This window comes from Cryptomeria japonica, chromosome 7 (assembly GCF_030272615.1).
Source record: "Cryptomeria japonica chromosome 7, Sugi_1.0, whole genome shotgun sequence".
Taxonomy (NCBI): domain Eukaryota; kingdom Viridiplantae; phylum Streptophyta; class Pinopsida; order Cupressales; family Cupressaceae; genus Cryptomeria; species Cryptomeria japonica.
The window spans coordinates 16901442-16921473 of NC_081411.1; the positions used below are offsets into that span (position 1 = coordinate 16901442).

At 37.0% G+C, this 20032-nt stretch overlaps 1 protein-coding gene across 1 annotated transcript; it reads right to left on the minus strand.

Annotated features, from left to right (window-relative positions):
• Positions 1-14909: 14909 nt before the first annotated feature.
• On the minus strand, positions 14910-19631 carry LOC131053771 (TMV resistance protein N). Its single transcript, XM_059207872.1, has 5 exons — positions 18727-19631; positions 17446-18532; positions 16994-17338; positions 15613-16827; positions 14910-15540 (listed from the first exon to the last, which is right to left on the minus strand). Exons 1-5 carry the CDS (start codon positions 19491-19493, stop codon positions 14959-14961), a joined length of 3996 nt encoding a protein of 1331 aa, XP_059063855.1. The 5' UTR covers positions 19494-19631; the 3' UTR covers positions 14910-14958.
• Positions 19632-20032: the final 401 nt, after the last annotated feature.

A 20032-nucleotide genomic window follows, 5' to 3' on the forward strand; every position in this document is an offset into this window, starting at 1 on the left:
GGGTTGGTATCGGCTATTGGGTGGACCTGTTCGGTGTTATGCCAATACCCGATGAAGTCGCTTTAGGTCATCAACATAACCTATCCCGATGGAACAGTTGTCGGTGTAACTCTTGCCAATGAGCCGATGAAACCATCTTCGTATGATTGGTTAACTGGTGAGCAAGTCCAGGATGATCGGATGACTATCGCTACACCACATGATAGAAATGCACGAACGTTATCCATTGTCACTTGGTGACCAAGTGGTGGAGCACAAAAAGAGATTTAGGAAGATTAGCTTATCGGGATAACATCTCAATGTTGGTTCTAATGGGCCGATGAGATCGTCTCTTAGTTATCGGAGATTGGGATAACATTTCATATGTCTTGTCGATGATCTAATGGAGTCGCCTTTGGCGATCGGGTTTCATTGGGAGATTGGAGTAACATGTTTGTGATCTGCCCGATGGCCGATGGAGTAGAGATCGACTATGGATGTGCGCTCGAACTGTAGTCCAAAAGTTAACACTTGGACACTGAAGATGGTCTTGTCGGTATATATGAAGATGAGGCGACCCGATTTCCTGGTGCATGTGGGATATTGTGTTTCTCACAAATGCAGATCAACGGTTAGACTTCCTGGTGGTTGGAGCGACTAACTGTCAGAGTGGCCAGAGGAAACATAAATGCAGTTGGACAGATGGAAGACTGTTGGATTCCACAACGGTTAGGCTTAACCGATAAATTGCAATCTTGGCTGATATATATGTTGCCAAAAATGTAACCAATACTGTGATGAGTGAGAAGCTCAGAATTACATAGAGTAGAAGGCATGGAGTGTCATTGAAGTATGATAGGAACTTCGAGATGTTTTGTCTTGCTCGATGTGTGAGGAGTGAGAGAAGTTGAACAGTGGTTGAGCAGAGTGGAGTGAAACGATAGGTCTGGGCTGATCAGAGCAGAATGAAATGACTACGAAGGAATGTAGAGAGGCTACTTTGTTGTAGTCTTGCATGACTGTAGTTTTGAGTGTTTTGCATGATGTTATAGCAGAGTTCCAAACTATGAGAATCTGAGAATGAATATCTGTAATTGCAGACTGTATCTTTATTGTAATCTGTTTGTTGTAAATAAAGTAGTCTTGTAGTTGGGTGGTGGGTTTTTTCCCTTAAGTATTTTCCTATGTAAATCTTGGTGTGATTTCTCTATGTGTTTGGATATGTGAATCATCTGTCTGTGTCATCTTAATGTGTTGCAAAGAATTTTAAAAGACATACTTGCTTAATCCCCTATTGAATTGACATTAGGAAGACGTTTCCACATTGTGTTTTCCTTACAAGTGGTATCAGATTCTGATTTTGTTTTGTTATCCTTGTTGGGTGGGGTTGTTGTTGTGTCAGTTATGGTTTCAGTGGGAGTTTAGCAGAGCATCTATTTGTCTTATTTGTAGTTTAAGATGGCGAATTCTTCTGGGCGAGTGGAGATCGAGAAATTCAATGATGCGAGTTTTGAGTTGTGGAAACTCAAGATGGAAGACTTGCTAGTTGATAGAGATCTCTGGGGTGCTGTGATTCTAAATGCAAAGCCTTCAGGCATGAGGCAAGAAGACTAGGATCTTGCAGATACAAAAGATAGAGGGTTAATCAGACTCTGTTTGGCAGACTCTGTTCTGTTGAATGCCAATGAGGAGAAGACTGCTAATCTTCTATGGAAGAAGCTTGGAGACATTTATCAGGGAAAGTCTCTGGTAAACAAGCTGTTCCTGAGGATGAAGTTATATTCCCTGAAGATGGACGAGGGTACATGTGTTGCAGATCATTTGAATTTTTTCAACATGATCATTGCTCAGTTAACCTTTGTAGGAGTCCAGATTGATGACGAGGATCAATGCATGCTTCTGTTATGTTCTTTGCCTGACTCATGGGATCATCTAGTAATGACCATTGGGAGTACAACAACCAAGCTCACAATGGAAGGTGTGGTTGCTTCATTATTGTCAGAAGAAACTTGAAGGAAATCTTCTGAGATGGTCAAGGATTCTCTCACTATTAAAGGTAAGCTAGAGGACAAGAAGTCGAAGTCCAAGTCAGAGGAAAGCTCCAAGACTCTGGGAAAGAAGTCCAAAGTGAAGTGCTGGAATTGTGGGTAGGCTAGTCACATCTAGAAGGATTACATAGAGAAGAAGAAAAGTAAGGGTTCTTTTGATTCTGTGTCCTCTCAGAATGAGGATGGAGATGCCTTCTGAGCTGCTTTGGCAAGTCAAACATCTGTTGGTGTTTGGTTCAATCACGATGCCATTAAGACTGGGTATTACAGAGAGAAGAAGAAAAGTAAGGGTTCTTCTGATTCTGGGTCCTCTCAGAATGAGGATGGAGATGCCTTCTAAGCTGCTTTGGCAAGTTAGACATCTGTCGGTGTCTGATTCAATCATGATGCCATTAAGACTGGGTACCTTGGGTCTTTGGCAGTGATGTAGATTTATCATGTATTGGTGAATTTTCTTCATGTAATTGGAGATGTTAACATCTTGAGGATTCATAAGGGCTCTTTGGTAGAGATTTGTTAATTCTTAGTTAGAATGTTTTTATGTTAGCATATACTCTTGAGATGCATTTAGATTTTTTGACATAATGTGTTTATGTTCATATAGAGCATGTAATCTCTTTGAAAGAGATGTTTTAGATCATGGTTGTCATGTTTAAGTTCCTGATTTTGTAGTTGGAATTTTGACAATGATCTTGGTTTTGTTTTTGTGTTTAGAGTACATTGATCATTTGTTTGGTACTTCATTATATTGTGGTTTTGCATTTGAAGTTTTAGCATGGGCTGATTAGCTATAGGTGCTCTTGGAAACATGGAAATGTAGATGGTGCTGAGTTGGAATGAGTAATAGGTTCAACTGAAAGGCATTCATCTATGATAACACAGTTAGCATTTAGAGGTGAAGAAAGAGTATTGTGAATGCTCTTGGTACAAAGGTTTTATTTACTTCTATGTAATGTTGACAAAAGGATCTTTTTCAATTCTGGCATTACCTATGCAGTGGGAAATTCTTGGTATGTATGTGACTGTCATTGCACTTGGAGTTTGAGACTGTAAGTAATAGGCTATATATGTGGGTGATTTGAAATTTATCTTGTTATACCATGAAGGTATGTATAGTTGGATGTACTAGCACTTACTGTGGGTGCTATTCTAGCTATGTTTGTGACTAATGTTGGTACATTTGAGTAGCCTTAGGATCGTGAGGTTTGTGTTCTGGGAGACAGAGTATGTGGTTTTATCAGTGGATAGCTTCTATGTGTGTCCGGTGACAGTGGCATGGTAGAAGGTAGATATGTCCATGAATGAGATGAGATTTCTCTGCATGTGTCTCAGTGGTGCACAAGGTAAACTATATTTCCTAATGGTTTATGATCGAGTGATATATCAACATTGATGGGTTTTTTGAGTCCATGGTTCTCAATGGTGTTGGTATGTGTTCGACATGGTAGACAGGTCCAGTGGATTCCTTGGCAAGTGGGAGATTGTTGGAAATATGCCTTGAAATCTCTTGACCAGTGTTCGAGTTGATCGGTGTAACTTACCCCGATGGAACAGCTTGTGGGAAGGTATCAAGCTATGGAATTTTTCCTATCGGTGTAACTCTAGCCAATGAACATGTTGTGGACAAGTGTTGGGTTAGCCGGATTGAAGTTATCTCGATGACCCGATGAAGTCGGCTTTGGTCATCGGGGTAGCATCCGCTACCGGGAGCAGTCTTAGTCTTCTATACCGATACCCGATGAAGTCCTTCCTATGTCTAACAGAGCTCAGAATAGCTAGTCTTGGGTTATCCCAATGGTCCTCGACGAAGTTGGCTTCGGTCATCGGGGTAGTATTTACTATTGGGTGAACTTGTTAGGAGTTATATCGATACCCAACGGATCCACCTTGGGTCATCAGAGTGCTATCGAATATCGAAGGATCCTGCTGGATGTTATGCCAAAACCCAATAGAGTCACCTTAGGCAATCGGGTTGGCATCGGCTATTGGGTGGACCTGTTCGGTTTTATGCCGATACCTGATGAAGCCGCTTTAGGTCATCGACATAACCTATCCTGATGGAATAGTTGTCAGTGTAACTCTTGCCGATGAGCCGATTAAACCATCTTCATGTGATCGGTTAACTGGTGAGAAAGTCTGGGATGATCAGATGACTGTCGCTACATCGCATGATGAAAATGTATGAACATTATCCATTGTGGTTTGGTGACCAAGTGATGGAGCATAAAAGGAGATTAAGGAAGATCGACTTATCGGGATAACATCTCAATGTTGGTTCCAATGGGCCAATGAGATTGTCTCTTGGTTATCAGAGATCGGGGTAACATTTCATATGTCTTGCCGATGACCTGATGGAGTCGCCTTCGGTGATCGGGTTTCATTAGGAGATCGGAGTAACATGTTTGTGATCTACCCAATTGTCGATGGAGTAGAGATCGACTGCAGATGTGCGCTCGAACTGGAGTCCAAAAGGTTAACACTTGCACACTAAAGATGGTCTTGTCGGTATATATGAAGATGAAGCGACCTGATTTCCTGGTGCATGTGGGATATTGTGTTTCTCACGAATGAAAACCGACGGTTATACTTCCTGGTGGTTGGAGCAACTAACTGTCAAAGTGGCTAGAGGAAACCAAAATGCAGTTGGACGAATGGAAGACCGTTGGATTCTACAACGGTTATACTTAACCGATACATTGCAATCTTGGTTGATATATATGTTGCCAGAAATGTAACCGATACTGTGATGAGTGAGAAGCTCAGAATTGCACAGAGCAGAAGGCATGGAGTGTCATTGAAGTATGATAGGAACTCTGAGATGTTTTGTCTTGCTCGATGTGTGAGGAGTGAGAGAAGTTGAACAGTGGTTGAGCATAGTAGAGTGAAACGATAGGTCTGGGCTGATCATAGTAGAACGAAATGACTACGAAGGAATGCAGAGAGGCTACTTTGTTGTAGTCTTGCATGACTATAGTTTTGAGTGTTCTGCATGATGTTATAGCAGAGTTCCAAACTATGAGAATCTGAGAACGAATATCTGTAATTGCAGATTGTATCTTTATTGTAATCTGTTTGCTATAAATAAAGTAGTCTTGCAGTTGGGTGGTGGGTTTTTTCCCGTGAGGGTTTTCCCACGTAAATCTTGGTGTGATTTCTCTGTGTGTTTGTATATGTGAATCATCTATCTGTGTCGTCTTAATGTGTTGCAAAGAATTTTAAAAGACATACTTGCTTAATCCCCTATTGAATTGATGTTAGGAAGACGTTTCCGCACTGTGTTTTCCTTACATATGATTCAAATAGTCTATTGGTTTGTTGGAACTGGATTCACTTTGAGAGGGGGGGGTGAATCAGAGTGAAGAAAAATTTCACAAGAAAACAAACTTGAGACATATGTAAGACTTTTAATCACAATACATGAGTGAAATGAATTGAACATGTGAGAGCAACTGAAGCACTTACTCAAATAAATAATTCATCTTAAGAGCATTTAATAAAATTGTTCAAAAGAATTTACTGAACAATTTGTTTATGCTTTATTGACATAACATGTTCATTGCAAACTTATAATCATTAGTCAAACTGACCAAGAAAATTTTAGCAATAGAAAGGTACAAATTGAACTGAATGATCAACTCAAAGAAATTAAGTATCAGAGCTTGACATATTGCATGAACATATAAGATAAATAGAGAGAGACAAATGACAATGCATAACACCAAGATTTCCTGAGTGGAAAAACCCTCATGGGGTATTAAAAACCACTCGAACCTGTCTTCTTTTATTCAATCTCAAATCTTCAGCACTTTACAATGGTGGAGTATAACCCTACACCTCAAATCAACTTCCTTCACAAACACCAATATCAAGAAATGTACTCAACAATGATCTTACAACTGCATTATATGTGCAGTCCTAACATCACCGTTGAATACAATTAAAGTATGATTTTTAATAATCTCATTTCAATACCATTGAATAAAAAAATCCGCAATAATGCCTCTAACTGAAATAATGTTCTCTGTTATCAGAACCAGAGACAATACAAACTTGTTCTCTTTTTTCAATCTTTTAATTAAGATAGAACGGTAAATGCTTCTTAAACTAAGGAAGAAATCCGAAGCAACGGAGAAGTTTAAAATTTTCAAAGCTATGGTTGAGACCAAGACATGATTGAAGTTGAAGTGTCTGAGATCTGACAGAGGTGGAGAATTCACTTCTGGTGAGTTTAATGCATATGGTGAAGAGCATGGAGTTAAGGGATAGTTATCTGCTACTAAAATGCCACGATAAAATGGAATTGTGGAGAGGAAGAATATAACAGTTCAAGAAGCTGCTAGAACCATGATGATTGAAGGAAATGTGTTGCATGTGTATTGGAGAGAAGCCATGAGTACTGCAATATACACTCTTAACTGGGTGAGCATGAAAGGTGATACTTGTAAGACCCCTTCTGACTTATAGTTTGGTCATTCTCCTATTGTTAGATATTTCACAATTTTTGGAAGTAAATGCTACATTAAAAGAGATGAAGATCTAGGAAAATTTGATGCTAGATGTGATGAAGGAATATTTCTTCGTTATTCTACTAAGAGTAAATCCTACTGGTGTTATAACAAAAGACTGAGAAAAAATGTTGAAAGTGCTAATGTGAAGGTCGATGAAGGAAATATGAGATAGGTGAGACCTTGCGGATGTGATTCAGATGATGAAGATGTTAATGCAAATAAAGGAAAGCCATGCTGAATGCGAATAAAGTTCAGATTGATCCGGAAAAGATAGAGAATCAAGGAGATTGTACAAATGCTAATGTTGAAGAAAGAATTTAAGAACCGAAAAATCAAGCTAATCGTAAAACTCCAAAGTATGTGAGATTGAATCATTTAAAGAATTAGATTATTGGTGATAAGAGTAAAGGTGTGATGAATAGGAGAAGAATTGTAGAAGAAATTTGTCTGATTTCTAAGATCAAGCCTAAAAAAGTTGATGAAGCATGTAAAGATGAAAACTGGATTAAAGCTAGGGAAGAAGAATTAAATAAGACTGAGAAGAATGAGACTTGGGAACTTGTTCCTAGACCTAAGGATAGAAATTTAATTGGTACTGTAGTCACATAAATCTATCCATTTTAATTAAATGAATATTTGCTACTTATTTGATTAAAAATCCACTAGCCATCAGTTAATTAAATTAATATTTAATTAATTCTTCTTCAAACATTCTCCTATTAATTAAATAAATTATTCAATTTATTTTAATTAATTCATTAAACCAAACTCACAATCAATTAAATGAATAAATCCTATTTATTTCATTTAACCCTTTTCATCTTTTAAATAAATTAAATAAAACATTTATTTAAATCATTTATCCCCCCCAATTGCATTTTCCTACAAATGCAACTTGCACCTATTTATTAACATAAATGAATTTTATTTTAATAAAAATCCTATTTTCTCTCAACCACCAAACCCACTTGCAATCCTAACCCCCTTCTAGATTCTTCTAAACCCTTCCTAATTAACCTAATCCATCCCCTAAATATTGTCACATTCCTAAGCAAATTAGAGTCATAAAAAACAATTAATGCTTTGTGTGTTCAACAATTTAACCTCCAAAGTCTTCCAAACCACTAATGGCTCTTACATGACCATTTATGGTTAAATCCACTTGCACCCATGGTTAGGGACTTTGACCCCTAACTCAACCCTCATGTGACTCATGTGTCTCCTCAAGCATTTGTTGCTTTGACCATGGTTATCCCTTTAACCTTTTCACAAGAGTTTGTCCATTGGATAAAAGCATTATCCTTTGGATAATAAATTTATTCACTCAACCCAACCATTGACCTTAACTCCCAAGTTAACCCTCAGGTCATGTCAAGCATTTAATGCTTCTTCCCTCTCCTCTCAACCCCTCTCATGTTGACACTTGTCATCTTGGGATTGGGTTGAAAGCCCTCACATGGATTGAATATCATTCAATCTCGACCCTTGTTGAGATTACTCAATCTCAACCATCCATTGCTCCATTTTTCCTATAAATAGAGCTCACATTCCTCATCAAATCCTCAAGCATTTAGCATTCGTAGTCATAATCCTGAAAACTTGTATGCATCTAAGTTATAGAGAATTTTAGAGAGCATTTAGCATATTTTAGTCATATTCACTCTTTTGGTTAAAATTAACAAATAGCATTTAGATAACTCATCTTTTTTTGGTTATTAAGCTTGCATTTGCATACTTTTCTTAATCATCTACAATCTTGAACCTCCATAAGGCATCCATAATGCAAAAAGCTGCTGAGAGCTACACTAATTTGGAACTTGGAGGGAGAGGAGAGGAACAAGGGAGAAGGAGCTAAGAGCATGTTAAAAGGCATTTGGAGATGCCTTGTTGTATTTACTTCCATATTTAAATATTTTATCATGTTTTTAGTGTCTCTTTTGATATGCCTGCTTAGACTTCCTTTTGGTTGATTAACACTAACTTTGATCCTTGTTTCTTGTTGTTTTTGTGTGTTATACGACCACAGGTTTTAGTCTAACCTTTTGTGTATTTTGCAGTGCATCAGGTACTAAATGGGATTTTTAGAATAAGATTAATGAACAGGGTGAAGTTGTTAGATACAAAGCTAAACTTGTGTGTAAAGGATACTCTCAAGAAGAAGGAATTGATTATGAGGAGAATTCTGCTTGGGTAGCTATAATTGAAGCTGTTAGATTATTTCTTGCTTATGCTATCATAAAGATTTTAAAATTTATCAGATGGATGTCAAATGTGCCTTTCTAAATGGTGAATTGGAAGATGAAGTCAACATCGAGCAACCAAATGGATTCTTACTGACAAATGAAAAAGACATTGTTTGCAAGTTAAAGAAAGCATTGTATGGACTGAAGCAAGCCCCTAGAGCCTGGTATGCCAGATTGGATAATTATTTGATGAATCTTCAATTCAATAAAGGTACCGTTGACAGTATTTTGTATTTCAAGATTGATCAGAATAACATTTTGATTGTTGAAGTCATTGTTGATGATATTATTTTTTAAGGAAATGATTTCTTATGTAAGAAATTTGTTGGAGATATGCATAATGAATTTGAGATGTCTATGATTGGTGAAATGAAATTCTTTCTGGGATTGAAAATTACTTAGTTGGATAAATGTATCTTTATATCTTAGAGTATGTGAAGGAATTGTTAAAGAAATTTGGTTTGGATGACTCAAAGCTTGTTGGTACACCTATGATGATTGGATGCAAGTTGACAAAATATGATGAATCTCTGAAAGCTAATCAAACCAAATATAGTTCCATGACTGGTGGATTATTGTATTTGACACAAACTAGACCACATATAATGAATGTTGTATGTCTTGCTACTAGATTTCAAGATGATCCTAAAGAATCTCATGTAATTTCTATTAAACGGATATTCAAATATTTGAAAGGGACAGTTGATTTTGGTTAATGCTATCCTATGCATGATGACTTTACTTTGAATTCTTATATAGATATTGATTGGGCAGGTGATGTTGATTACTGAAAAAGTACTACAGGTTGTGCATTCTTTTTTGGTAAGAAGTTGGTGTCATGGGCAAGTAAGAAGAAAAATGCTATATCATTATCTACCGTAGAGGCTAAATACATTTCTATTGCTAGCAATTGTATTCAGGTAATTTGGATGAAACAAATGTTGAAGGATATGTGAGTTATTTATGATAAGCCTATTGCTATATACTGTGATAATTCAAGTGCTATCAATATCTCTAAGAATCATGTACTACATTCCAAGAAAAAGAATGTATAGATCAAGTATCATTTCTTGAGAGAGAAGGTGAATGGGGAAGAATTTAGACTGGAGTATGTGTCTAAAAAGGAACATATTGTAGACATCTTTATGAAGCCTTTGCCTAAAGATAGTTTTGAGTATCTTTGGGAGAAGTTAGGGATGATTTACCCTCCCGATGAGAACTAAGATGCATGAATTTGCATCAGTATAGTGAGCTTCACAAAAATATCTTGTGATCCGGATGGATGAGTGGTGGCTGCTACTCAAAGGGAGTAGTCCGTGTTATGATTCAGATGTTCTGAATTGTGTGCTAATTCTAAGAGGGAGAGAGAATTCATATTTTTGCACCTTTGTCATTGATGTCAAAGGGGGAGAGAAGCATGTGAAAAACCCTAAATCTATTTAGGGGAGATAAGAAATATATCAGATATTTGTGATTTGAGTTGTTTATCTTAGGGGGAGTTGATTCTTTGCATTGATTGTTTTTCACATTTCATATGTTGCCATCAATGCCAAAGGGGGATATTATCGGGAGATTGTTGGATATTGGCTGATATGTTGTCACTGATGTCAATATATGTGAAGTCAATATGTGTTTTTGTGTTGTAGTCATATTGGTTGAGTTGGTTTAGCTTGTATGTTGCAGATGAGCTTATGCGGTTTAATGGGTTTCCAGACACTTATCTCTAGTTGATTCAGCTGAATTTTTAGAGGTCCGCATGATGATTTGATTGAGTTATGTGATCAAGTATTGAGGTTTGTTGTTCAGTATTGGTAGTGTTGGTGAATCCATATGTTGTGCTCCAGAATTGCAACATCTTTTGTTACAGATGTGTAGGATGTGTCTTGGACATTAGTGTGTGTCCTTAGTTCAAGTGGTTCATGATTTGGAAATCCACAAGCAAATATTTTTCGGTTGTTAGTTTGTTGTGTTGATGTTCTTGAGGTTTGATATAAAGATGATGATGATTCTTGTAATACGAGTTGTGGCAGTTGTTGCGGTATGATTCACGTTGCTTGTGAATCTTCTTAGATTGTGTGCTATGCATATTGGTGGTCTGCATTGATCCTTGTGGGCGTTATTGAAGATTTTCGTAATCCGATAATGTTCTTTGTGTTATGCAACATTTGTCGTGGTGTAGTGTGTTGCAGATGATCGAGGGATAATTCTTGTAGGTGTTTCATATTTGTGATGGTTGTTTACATCTAGACTATATGTCTTAAGCTGACATTGTTTTGTTCTGCATGCATTATTGTAGCGTGTATGATTATATTTTTTAATATGTAGCATGTGGTGAGCCAACCTTGCAATATAGGTTGATGACTTGTATAAATATATGTAATAATCATTGTGAGAGTATCTACGTGGTATCTGTGAGTGAATTAGAATTTGTGTGATTGAATAAGTATGCGAACAAGTGATTTGATCCTTCGGTAGTGTGAAGAAGTGTGTTGGAGAGCATATCAGATAGCGAGTTTAACCAAAACTGTACTCAGGCATGTGGAGATTCTATTTCATCAGTTCATGATTTTGTGGATGTAATTCGAATGATTGTGTACGTCAGTGAGACTTCCTGTAAGGTAGTTAGCCTTCCCTAAGGGTTGTAGCCCTCCCGGTTTTTGTAATTTGTGCAGTGAGCTCTAGGTTGTGTGATGGAATGCATGTGCATTACCCAATGTAATATTTCACTTACCTCTAAAAGTGTATTATCTCATTGTGGGTAGGTTCCCACCATGGTTTTTCCCTTAGCTGGGTTTTCCATGTCAAAATTCTTGGTGTTATGTGTGTTATTGATGTGGTGTTGTATTTATTCTTTAACTGTTCATTATCAGATCCGTGTTTTGGTTGAAGTTGTATAATTTTTAGAGAAAACTGATTCACCCCCTATCAGTTTGCTACATTGTGGCAAACATGTACATGACATAAAAAATAGAGATTGGGTACAAATCAAACCTAGATAAATGATGAGGAAAATATACACTAAAGTAGGGGCACAAACATAAGGTGTGAGTTGGCCTGGTGACAATTTCCAATGCTACATTTAGCCCCCACTTTAACAAGAGTAGGAGCCTATTCAAATACTTGCAGCAAAGTAGATGAAAGAGATGATAGAGAGGAGCAATTAGGAGCACAATTACAAGGAGTTTAAGACATAAGAAATAAACCTCACAATAAGGTTGATGATTGTATCAATTATCAATTCCCATTGATCACCTGTGATGCTAGTTAGGGTTTTGACTTCTTTGTTCTTAACTGTTCTCTTCACCAAAATGGGTCCAACATCACAAAGACTAGGAATAATTGATATTGCTTCATTCAAAATTGGATAGGGTTTTTCCAACATCATATGACCATCCATAATATTATTCAAAAGAAATTTGATCAAATCCTCATTTGCAAACCATGAAAACTTGCTCCAAATATCCAAACCTTGGTGCCCTAATTCTCTGATTTTCTGTGAATCTTCATTTGATAGGGAACTTTCCAAAATTTTAATTTTCTCATGATCATATTCTTACAAAAGTACATAATCCAATTTTTGAGTATTTCTACTACTAGGTTCTCTCGCAACTAACTTCTTAGGATCCATAGAAAAAGATGTAAAGAAAAATACCTTTTCATGCTAACCCTGCTCTAAATTTTGTTCTTCTCTTCAACAACTCTGCTCTTTAGAATCTTCAAAACATAATGCAAAAATGATCTCGAAAAGTAGATGTTTAATATGTTTTATACACTTAAGGTACTGCCGCCAAAAACTGTCTTGTCAAAATGATGTCAACTAGATCTTGTGCTTCTACATACACACTCTATCGAAGCATGAACAACGCCAACATCCCAATATCAACATCAACATGTCAAGCCACAACATGTAACTCCTTCACAAGAGGGGGAAACATATAGGTTTTCTTTGATACTCCCCCTAAGCCAAAGCTACCAGATCAATTTTTGAAAGAAGAAGCACCTATACCGAATTCACATGTAGCAAAATTAGTCACTTCCTTCTTTTTCCATACCATAGCATTCTTCTTCTTAGGTTCATTTGATTTTACCAGAGCATTTAGGTTCTTGCATTTTTTAGTAAAATATCCATACTTTTTGCGATTGTAACACTTTATATTCCTCTGTCCTAAATTCATCGGAGTTTTTTTAGATCTACACTAATTACCTCTATGACCAAATCCATAACATATGTGACAATAACCTTGAAAGAGCTTATTCATAATTGATCCATTTATTCCATTCACAAACGGCTTATAGCTTCTATTCATGACTTGATTACCGCAGTTATTAACCTTGTGTCCAAAACCTTTACAATTAAAGCATTAAGTATTTCGATTTACTTTGCACTTGCATTCTACAATTTTATGTCTAAAATGTAAGGAAGTTAAGTAGTGGAACAACTTCCTTCACTAACCTTGAGAGGAGGGTAATGCAAAAGCTTTTATAGATTGTTACAATGGTTATAGAAACTTAACAAAAATAGACATAATAACATGCATACCATAACGATTTACGTGGGGAAAACCCTTTCAGGAGAAAAAACCCACACTCCAAAAGCAACTCAATATATTATTCAACAATCAATAACATATTACAATATACTTGTAGAGAAAGCTCTTCACAAGAGTAGCACTAATTAGAGATTCAAAGGTAACTCAATAGCCATAAGACTCTTACACACAACATGCTCTCTAGATGACCCAAAATGTCATTTTCAATCGATTAAAGCCTTGCAACTACCCAATCATATTTTTCCCACCCAAAAATATTTTTTCAGTATAAAGGCATGGTATATATGTACATTTGGTGGTGGAAAAAGAAGACGACCCTTGAAGCCACTAATATGGTGGTTGAAATTTTAGTTCTTCATTGTCATCACACCATATCCTATATTTCCAATGTATTTCACATGCTCTTCCTTGGCATACATGCACCAACTACTCCATCAATATTAGTATAGGATTATGAATTTATCAAATTAAATGTTGCGAATTGAAGATGTTATGTTGACCTACAAAGATTTCACATGTTCTAGTCTAGGTAGGGTTTCTAGTGGTTCATCATTTTACCTTTGATTGATATGATTAATTCGACCATGTGGGAACTATACATATGAACATGAAATTTTGAATAGTCCTCTATACTAAGTACCATATTGATTTGAGGAAGCACAAAAGTTTAAGTGTTTTCTACACATTTTATCCTAATACATTTTTTGGTTGCATAATATAAATTAATTATTTCTATTATAGTGATCTTTGTGATATGATCTTTTCTCTAAGATGACCAGTTTGTTATATTGAATACCTAGTTTATGTTAGTCTATATTTATGCAATATTATAAACCTTTCATGAATGGTAAGGAGGATACTTTTCATAAGAGATTACTAAGTAGAACTATGTACGATCAAAGCACAAAGCAATGGTACTTGTTTTGAACCCTTAAAATATCAACATGAAGTGAAGGTATTACTTTGGCTTTGTATTTCCTTAAATTGACACCAATCAATTTGTAGAAACTCTTTTATCACTGTCATTCTTTATAAGCTATAATATAAACTATAATACAAAAAACACAATCATAAGAATTATTTTTGATGAATTCATAACTGTTCTTTTATTTATATTAAATAATATATATATATTTTTTTATAAAAGTGGATAGAACCACTGAACTATATTAAATTTTAAAAGTTTTTTACAGTGTCTGGTTCAAAAAGCACTGGAGGGAAAGAACTAGTAAGAAAACCCTTCAGTATTGCTTAAGTAACACAAGCCTATTCTACCCAATACCCAATGCCCATTGGCATAGTACATAAAAAAACCCATCCCAATTACATAAGCCGCATTAGATATAAAGGAAGCCGCCAACAGAAGCATATAGAAGGAAGATTAAAGTATGATCACCGAAGGATGCATATCCATTGCTGCCAAAAAAACATCAGTCTGAACCACCCCTGTCTATGAAACACAATTCTCCAAACCACTGGTTAGAATGATACCACATAGCAGAAATGAAACCATAATCAGAGACCCTGTCAAAATAAACATTGTGATCAAGCATAGCAGTAAATAATATTACACACAGTGAATAAAATAAATAATTTTGAATTCATATTATATGATATGAATTTTGCAATATCAATTTGATAGAAGCTGGCATAAGTAGATGAAAGCCTCCCCAAGCGTCTCCACCTCTCCTTTCACAACCCGTCCTCTTTCCACTTTATATGAAGGGATTGTGCCTATTCTGACCTCTGCTGTATCCCAATCTGCAGGGTTTATGATACCTGTACTGTTCAAAACTGAAAATAATCGCCATGTCGTCATGCCTGCTCTCACCAGCCGCGTTGCGCTTATTGTCATCATACTTCCTCTGCTTCTTGCCGACTCCTCTTGTGAAGAGAATGCTGAAGGGAATGCCTTTATTTGATATTTCTGTGTTCTGTGCAACCTGGATCTTTGTGAGAATAGAGCTATCCATAACCATTTACCCTTCTTCACCTCCATGGAGCATATTTCTTCCGTATCACCCATTAACGCCAATTTCATTTTTGGAGATTTACAAGTTACAACAAAACGTACCAGAATTCCGTGGGCATTTGAATTGATATCCTGATTATCATCCCATTCAGACACAGAGAGATTGGGAAAGGCACAGTTTACAAGTGAACCGGCGGCAGAGACTGCCCGCGTACATATTACAATTTCATCTGGCCATTTCTGAAAATTGCATGCACAACATTCAGTCAACTGAAAATAACTAGAATTCTAAATGCTTATAAATATTATTACCTTCATGCTTTGAATGCAACCTTCGACAGCTGATCTGCTGATTGCTGTGAGTTTCACAATCCTCAATCTTTCCATGCGCTCCAAACTTTCTATGCCCGCTTCCTCCCACATCGTTTCTGCTGTCAGCTCCTCCAACGCTCTGCAATGTTCCAAACCTTGTATTTTCTTAACTCCGTAGCAGCCTTTAAGCTCAAATACACGGAGAGAAGCTAATTGCACAAAACTGGGAAGCTCATCCAGCTCGGGGCACCCAGTTATAATCAGCCACTGAAGCCTTACCAGATCACCAACACCGCTTATACTCCTCAGCATTTTACTCTCCGACAATCTTATGTTCTTCACTGTACTTGGTAGAACTTGTATTTCCGTTAGATGTTTATTATATTCAATGAAGATAGTCTCAAGGCCTGGACAACAGTCCTGATGGATTGAAATCTTGGGCAGTTCTGTTTTAAACAAATTTATGAGCTTAAGGTTGCAGAGAGAAGAAACAAACGATCCTGCCTGGAGATCCAATTGGCGAATTGGGCACCCATGAATGTAAAGTGTTTGAAGATTATTCAGTTGCCTAACTGATTTTGGTAAAGATTCCACTCCTGAATTCATTATCATTAAAGACTGTAAGAGGCTGAGATTCCCCAGAGAGTCTGGTATAAATTGCAGCTTGGGACAATTCTCCATCACAAGAGCAGTCAAGGAGGACAAATCTCCCAGAAATGTCGGCAAACATGTGAGCAACTCACTCCCGATCATCAATACTTGCAACTTTTTCAGGTGATTGATGTGATGAGGCACCTCTTTCAATTGTTGGCAGACAGAAAGGTTCAAGTACTCAAGCTTTGTCATGTTTTCTAGAATGTCCGACTCCAAGGTGAGATTAGAACATCCCTGTAAGCTGAGGTGTTGCAGGAGTGTGAGCTCCTTACAAGAGACAGGCAGCCTCCTCAAATTCTCACTATCGGACAAATCAAGATGCCTCAGGTTTCTCAAGAGGCCAAAATCTCTGGGTAGCGATGATAGCTGTCGACAACCCGATAACTCCAGGTGCTCCAACGATTGGAGAAGGCAAAATTCTTTAGGCAGACTCCCCATCCGGTTCCAAAACATGTTTCTCAGGACTATCTTTTTCAAATGTTTGAGACTTCCTATTGACTTTGGAAATCTTTGGAAATTATCACATTGAGAAATAACCAATTCTCTTAACTGCACAGGAGCCTGCAATAAAACACATCAAGTGGGTAGGGTTTTCGCTGTGCTGAGTTACGTGATAAGTGAATGAAATTGACTTATATTTAAAGAGTTGAATTTGATTAAACATCATATTATATAATTATAAAAAATAGTTAAATAAAACTTTTAAACAGTTGAAAAAAATACTTACATCACTGTCAGCTACCCACAGTTCTTCTAGCTGATGGTTTGAAAACGGGTTTTCATAGAATTCTAACACCCTCAAATTTTTCAATGAACCCAGTGAATCCAGATTGTTCCGCTCAATGTCAAACCAGCGGAGCCATATCAGATCTTTAGATATATCAGCAATCACTTGATTATAGTAATTTCCTCTGACATGAAAAATTTTTATTCCAAGCAAAGAGGGTGTGAGAGTATAATATCCTCTGTTTGTGTTAATTGTGATCTTCCTGCCCCGGGAACATAGAGGAAAGCCCTCCACTTGCCTTGTGGATCCAGTTGTTGTGGTCATTATTCCTCGAATTCCAATTCTCTGTTAAATATAAAAATGAATCAATCAATAAATAAATTATTGTAAATTTATGTGAGACAAGAATCAAACAAATACAAATAGACAAAGAATGTAATAATTTGTTTTACCTGTGCTTCATTTTCAACATTAATAATCTGTTCGGTAGACCAAACACGGTAGGGTGATTGATGATTTGCAATTTCCCTTCCTAAATCTCTTAAATGGTCGTGCATTCTTATGCAGTCATCATCACCAAGCTCAATAAAACACTTATTAATAAGTCTTTCACAATTATGCAAACCATTCCACCCTGATCCATCCCAAGCAGCAACACCTAACTTTTTTGTCTCTCCAATGAAAAAACATGCAGTATCCAAAAACATCTGCTTTTCTTCATCATCTAGGGCATCATAACTTATTTTCAATCTATCTTTAATATCTTTGTGTAATATTTTGTAGATCTTATTCAATTCACTTTTCCAATAATCTCTGTTTGAATTACCGTATAATTGTGCTCCAAAAATCTTTAAAGATAATGGTAATCCATTGCAAACATTTAAAAAAAATTGAACCAAATCTTCAAACTGTTGCGGTGGAGAAGGCTTCAAGAAAGCATGCCAACAAAATAGTTGCTTGGCATGAGGTGGATCTAATAATTTCATTTTATAAATAGATGAGATGCCCCAATGTTGAAGGACTTCAAGTTCTCTTGTAGTAACTAGAATCAAACTACCCCATCCAAGACTGTCCTTATTGGGTACGAGAGCATCTAATTGATCTTCATTATTGACATCATCTAGAACGATGAGCACCCGAACAGATCTCAAGCGGTTGGCAAGAATTCCCTTCCCTTCTTCTACATTATCAATTGATAGACCTTGGAGACCGAGGTCCTCTAAAAGCTTTTTCTGTTTATTGTGCAACACATTATTTGAAGCGGCATCCCTGACATCTAAGAGAAAACTAGACTTTTCCATAGTTGTATATTTATTGTTATATAATTGTTTAGCAAGAGTGGTTTTGCCAGAACCACCCATGCCCCAAATTCCCACAATTTGCACAGGGGGAGAGCTTTCTGCAGATTGAAGCATTTTCCTCTCGAAATCCATCACAGTCTCTTCTAGACCAATCGGATGTTTGGAAACCACAAATGGCACATTTTTTATTATTTTCAACACACGATTGACAATATTTTTGAGCAGGCTTCCCTCATCCCTGAACATACATAACAACGACAAAACGAAACAGAACTCATCACTGAACATATAGAACAACAGCAAAAACGAAACAGAACAAACATTGCTTTAGTGTGACATGTCTAGTGAAAGTTGAGATCAGTAAAAATGCACCAAATGTAGAAGATGGTAGGAAAATGTTTTAATTGCAGCAGGTAAGAGTTTGGTACTCACTCTTCATTATGAATGATGCTACCAACAGTATCTGAAACATTGTTGAGCGCGTTCTTCCACTCCTGAAGCTTTTCTGAGGTATACCTACCCTTCTTTTTGTGCTCTGAAAATGCCTCAGCGTAGACTCCTTTCGCATGTCGGACGTCACCAGGCTGAATATGGTAGAAAATAGGAATAATTTGAGTGCCCGTCTTGAGCATAAATGAAAGTTCTGCCAAACACCATGGGGATTGTGCATAACTCTTGGAAAATATGGCTATATGAAGCAAAGCACTGTGCATTGCTCCTTCTATTTCTGCAGGCAATAAATCCCCCAATTCGAGCTCTTCTTTATCAAGAAAAACCCTTAATCCCATGCCAGTGAGGGTTTTATAGAGATCGGTGGCGAGTCCCTCCTTCACATCAGGGCCACGATGATTAATAAATATATCATAGGGCAGCTTTCTTTCGGGCATTTTGGATCTACTAGAATTAGAAGGAGATGATGTAACTTGTTCAAAGGTATGTGTGGTGGATGGAGATGGTGTGATCCCTTGACAATCACTTCTAACCCCAATACTAGAGGTAGATGTAAAAGGCGCAGAACGGGATTGAGTTGAACAAAGAGAAAGTAAGAAAGAAAACCAGCTAAAACAGGATGAAAACAGAGTTCCCACCGAGGTTGTAGCAGAAGTAGATGGAGAGGAAACAATTTCTTCAGATGCATTTGTTTGCTCATTCTCTGGTTGACATCCAGTATTACAGCTAGAAGCAGAAGTAGATGCCATGGAGCTGGACCTGAACTTTGACAGGAAGAAACAATAAGAAAATAAAATGGATTACAAAAAGCCGTGTTATTGAGGAGGTTAAGTGCTAAGTATTTGTAAGAGGAGGGAGTAATGATTGAGCGGCTAAAACAAGAGGAGAGCTGTCCAACCGTAAAAGCGTGGGAAGAAACCTTAAAATCGCTTGACGTGGTTTGCCTGGGAAAAACGCGGGAGGAATCCATCACGATCATGGAGGACATCATCACACAAGTCTTGATTACTTGCGATGAAATGAAAGCAAAATAAAATGTAACTATTCAGCTTTATCTTTATCTCGTTCACTCTGGTCGATACGCTTGTTGACACATATATGTCTGTCGACGCGATGGAAAGGAGTGTAAGGAATCCCGTGCGACCATAATGATCAGAGTGTGCCCCATAGCACAGGTGTTTGCTCACTTAAAATAATTAATGATACAACGGAATCAGTGTGTTCAGATTTTCACTTTATTTCGTCCCCAGACATCTTTACGGTTGTTTACATTTGTATTTTCGTATAC